The 4,373-nt window shown below is 35.2% G+C and overlaps 1 protein-coding gene across 1 annotated transcript; it reads right to left on the reverse strand.

Annotated features, from left to right (window-relative positions):
• Positions 1 to 2,078: 2,078 nt before the first annotated feature.
• CXCL8 (C-X-C motif chemokine ligand 8) lies at positions 2,079 to 3,890 on the reverse strand (the record flags this gene model as incomplete). Its single annotated transcript, XM_080697776.1, has 3 exons — positions 2,079 to 2,166; positions 2,542 to 2,677; positions 3,827 to 3,890. The coding sequence occupies 3 exons, from the start codon at positions 3,888 to 3,890 to the stop codon at positions 2,079 to 2,081; spliced, it is 288 nt and encodes a 95-aa protein (XP_080553902.1).
• Positions 3,891 to 4,373: the final 483 nt, after the last annotated feature.

Consider the following 4,373-nt stretch of genomic DNA (forward strand, 5'->3'; position numbering starts at 1 on the left):
TTAAGCCAGCGAGGCTAGCTTCGAACCTGTGCGATCCTCCTGTCTCTGCCTCCCAAGTGCAGGGATTACAAGTGTGCGCCACCACGCCTGGATCTTTAATCCCATTTTGAACTTTGTCATCTCACATGTGTCAATTACTTCTCAATTACCGGTAAGTACCTTATAATGTGTACTTTCTTCTCTCTATAACCAAATGCCCTTGTGTACGAAGATGTTCAGACACATAAACTTTTATTTAAATCTGAATTCAGCCTTATTAATAAAATGGTACACATTAGAGAATTGAGAGAATTTTCAATATTTTATATTGGAATCCCAAAATTTTTGCAAACAATTTCTGGAAAAAAGTTCTGTTTATTTATAGTAAATGCCTACAATTTTTCCAAATAATATATAAAATTCTAAGAGGGAATGCTAATGTTTTTAAACCAAAATTTAATTTTAAAATAGACAAAGAGCTTTTCCACAAATTAAAAAAAAAAGAAAGACAAACTACTAGGTGACTTTGACAATAAATTATATTTGAAAAGTTTTATAGTTACATTTATATTTCCACACTATCAAAAACAATAGAAAATTGGGGTATACATAAAAGCATTTTAAAGTTAAAAATTCCTATACTCAAAAAATAAACAATTATTTAAATAAAATTTTGAGAATCCATTTTTACAGAATAAATACATTCTAATCAGGAAGAAATTGCCTGGCTTATATTGTCTGGTGAATTTTGGCTGTTTTGAGACAGATAGTCCTAACTCAAGATGCTGGAATTCATCATAACAATGGCAACAGGCTGACAATAGCAAGATAAAAGCAAGCACATCTAAACTAACTCAACTAAAATTCATATGACTACTGAGGCATGTACAGTAAAATATTGTTGACTGTTTATCTGAAGCAAAAGTGCAACTAATTGTCCATTTTATTGCTAAATCTGACTTTTTCTAATATGACATCACTTCATATCTAAATTGAGCCTAAGTTTATTATAACATCATTATACCATTTATCAACTGTGACCCTTCCTTTCTCATTGTTCCAAATTCATGAACAAATATTACCATAACTAATGCTTAAATAAATACATAAATAATAAATAGATGAATAAGTTACTCTTGAAAACAATTTACATGGTCATGAAAAAACCTTAAAGTGCTTCTACGGGTCCTCACAACACCCCTGTGAGGTAAGATGGTAGCTGATACATTTCCCCATTTTTAGGAACAAAAAGGAAACCAAGGCACAGTGAACAGGACATGGACCTGGCCTGCAGAGGAGAGCTGCCAGATTTAACTGAACATGAAGGGTTTCCAGGTAGATTGGAATTGCCAGCAATCATTATTGTTTCATCATTTTTATACAGTGCTTAAAATTTCACATTTCTAGCAAGCCAATTCCTGAAATTTGCCATAGATTTAAATAAATATTTATATCAGTATGTTCTACATATTGCATGATACAATGAAAAAGTATTCATTGTTTTAGTGAAATTCAAATCTGACTGGATATCCTATATTTTCTCTGACAACTTCCTAACAGACCGATGGAATACATGAAGTGCTGAAGTGAAGTAGATTTGTTTGACGTTTCATGGAAATCTATACTGAAGAATTCTTGGATGCATGGAGATGGAGTTTTCACACGTTTTGTTTCTCAGCTCTGAAAATAAATAAAATACAATAAAATAATCAAATAGCATTAACATTCTAGTAAGAAGGAATATAGGGTTCTTGTAAATATACTTTCTTGAGCTATTAATATAGCTATGGATATTCATGTGTTAGAAATTCCTTATAATTTCAGTTAAAGGGGGAGACCAAATAAGTTATAGTCTAAGACAGTTGTTAAAATAAAAGAAAACCTTACTAATGGCAAAGGCCATGGGGATAAACCCAGATATCCCTGGAGAAGTGGACATGCATGGGCCTCCCAGTTACGAGCACCACAAACTCACCATTGTTGCAATCTTTTCTTTTAAATCAAAAGAGAAAATTTTCAGCAGCACCAAGAAATTTGTGGGCTGATTTGGGGACTACATATCTCAGAATAAATGAAGAAATTAAATTTAAAAATTAAACTCACCTCTTCACAAATATCTCCACAACCTTCTGAACCCAGTTTTCCTTGGGGTCCAGGCAGAGATCTCTCCCATCAGTGAGCCTTACACTGAAATGAGAGACACGGTTAGCATTGATATTCAACGCTCCCACTCACACCATGATTTTTAAAGTGCAGACATAAAACCTTAGTCCAAAGTAACCATCAGCCTCAAAATGTAAATGTCACTTGGCCAAGCTTTCTGTTCTGTTTTGCTCACTACTGTCTGCCTAAGACCTCCAACTTTCCCAGATACTTCCACTTTCTGCAACTTTAGTTTAGCTTAAACAAATGAGATGTTATTTGTGTGTGTGTGTGTGTGTGTGTGTGTGTGGTACTGGGGGTGGAACCCAGGGGCCTTCTACCTCTGGGCTATATTCCCAGACCTATTTTACACTTTATTTGGAAACAGGGTCTCACTGATTTATTTTTAAAAGTACTCACATGATTTCTGAATTGGCACAGTGTGGTCCACTCTCAATCACCCGCAATTCTTTGATAAACTTGGGGCGGAAAGGCTTGGAGTGCGTCTTTATGCACTGGCATCGGAGTTCTGTACCAATCCTTGCCACAACTGCACCTGTCACAGAAAGAAAAGAAAAAAAAGGATTAGGATTGATTTCCTTAGCGGGCACAACTCTACTCCCTTCTCCTCTTTAACCCCAATATGATTATTTGGGAACTATAGAAACTGCACATTTAAAAAAAAAAAAAAACCATTCCTAGCACTGAATAACATATAGTGTCCTAGCCCTGGCGCTGAATAACATATAGTGTCCTAGCCCTTGACCTCATTTTTGTTATTTGTTTTAAAAAATTATTATTGCTATTATTGAAACATTGAACATCTTTGTTTACTTATTTATTTTTGTAATACTGGGAATTGAACCCAGGAGTGCTTTACCACCAAGCTATATCCCCAACCCTTTTTATATTTTATACTAAATTGAGTTAGTATTAAATTTAAAAGTTTCTAAATTACTGAGGCTGACCCCAAATCCATGATCCTCCTGTCTCAGTCTCCCAAGTGCTGGGATTATAGGCATGTGCCACCACACTGAGCACATTGAATGTCTTTCTGCATAAAGATCTGTTGTCTTTGTGCTATACTGACATTCTCATGGTATATTTTTCTTCCACTTAATATCTCCTAATCATCTTTCATATCAAAATGCTATTCCTTATAGGCAAACTAAGACTCACCAACATAGAAACTGCCTTCAGAAAGAATAGAAAATATAAACGAACTGCACAGATACATCCTACCTGAGCCAAATCCTTAATGTTTAAAAGAAAAAATAAAAATAAAAATTCTAAACTGTGTTTAATTTCATAGGAGTAATCCTAAGAAGGTTTATTATAATCAGGATATCTTTAAAACAAAGAGGAATTGATAACTATCTAACTCATACTTGCTCAATATTGATAGATAATTTGGGTAACTATGTGCCTCAATAGGATATACTATCAATTAAGGATTTATACTATATTATACAGATGCATACTGAAGAGTATGAATTATAAGAACAGAATGTCATATTAACCAAACTTTATACTTTCCTAAGCATTATAGAGATACAGCCTAAAAAATAAAACCTTGATTTAACATTAAGCAACTATAAAAATTATTTTCTCTTCCTACTGTTTGTTATTAAGGCATAAGAATAGCTTTGTTATCTGAGGATTCCACTTAAAAGAAAAACACTGTGGGTCAGAAGAATGTGCTTACCTTCACACAGAGCTGCAGAAAGCAGGAAGACTGCCAGGAGGGCAACAGCCAACTTGGAAGTCATGTTGCTGCAGGCGAGGTGGCTCCTTCCGGTTTCTGACTGGCTGCTGTTCTAGGAGCTGTGTGCTCTGCTGCCTCCAAGGGTTTCTGCTGGATGGAGTGCTCCTTGGCTTTTTATATTAGCACAACACTAGGAAATATATGCACCCTCATCCTTGCCTTATGTCAGAGGAAATTCCACAATATGCAACCACCACCCACCCTCAAAGCCAAACCTGAGTCATCAGACTTCCCTGATTGGCTCCTTATCACGTTTTCAATATGATTGAAGTGCTTTTTGGTCTTTCAGATCACTTCAACAAATGTTTTTATATATTCAAACTTCCCATTTTAACAGGTTAACCGTCATGGTGCCACATGACAGAGTGAAGCTGTCAGAACAAGACCACTGATGAGCATTCTTTTTATGACAGGACCGTTTCTTTAGGTAAATTGAGTGTGCTGTGAAGATAGTGGAGAAAACCTTGTCAGCCACTTTTATTGGGTA

The sequence above is a fragment of the Muscardinus avellanarius genome (genome assembly GCF_963383645.1).
Source record: "Muscardinus avellanarius genome assembly, chromosome: 6".
NCBI classification, from domain to species: Eukaryota; Metazoa; Chordata; class Mammalia; order Rodentia; family Gliridae; genus Muscardinus; species Muscardinus avellanarius.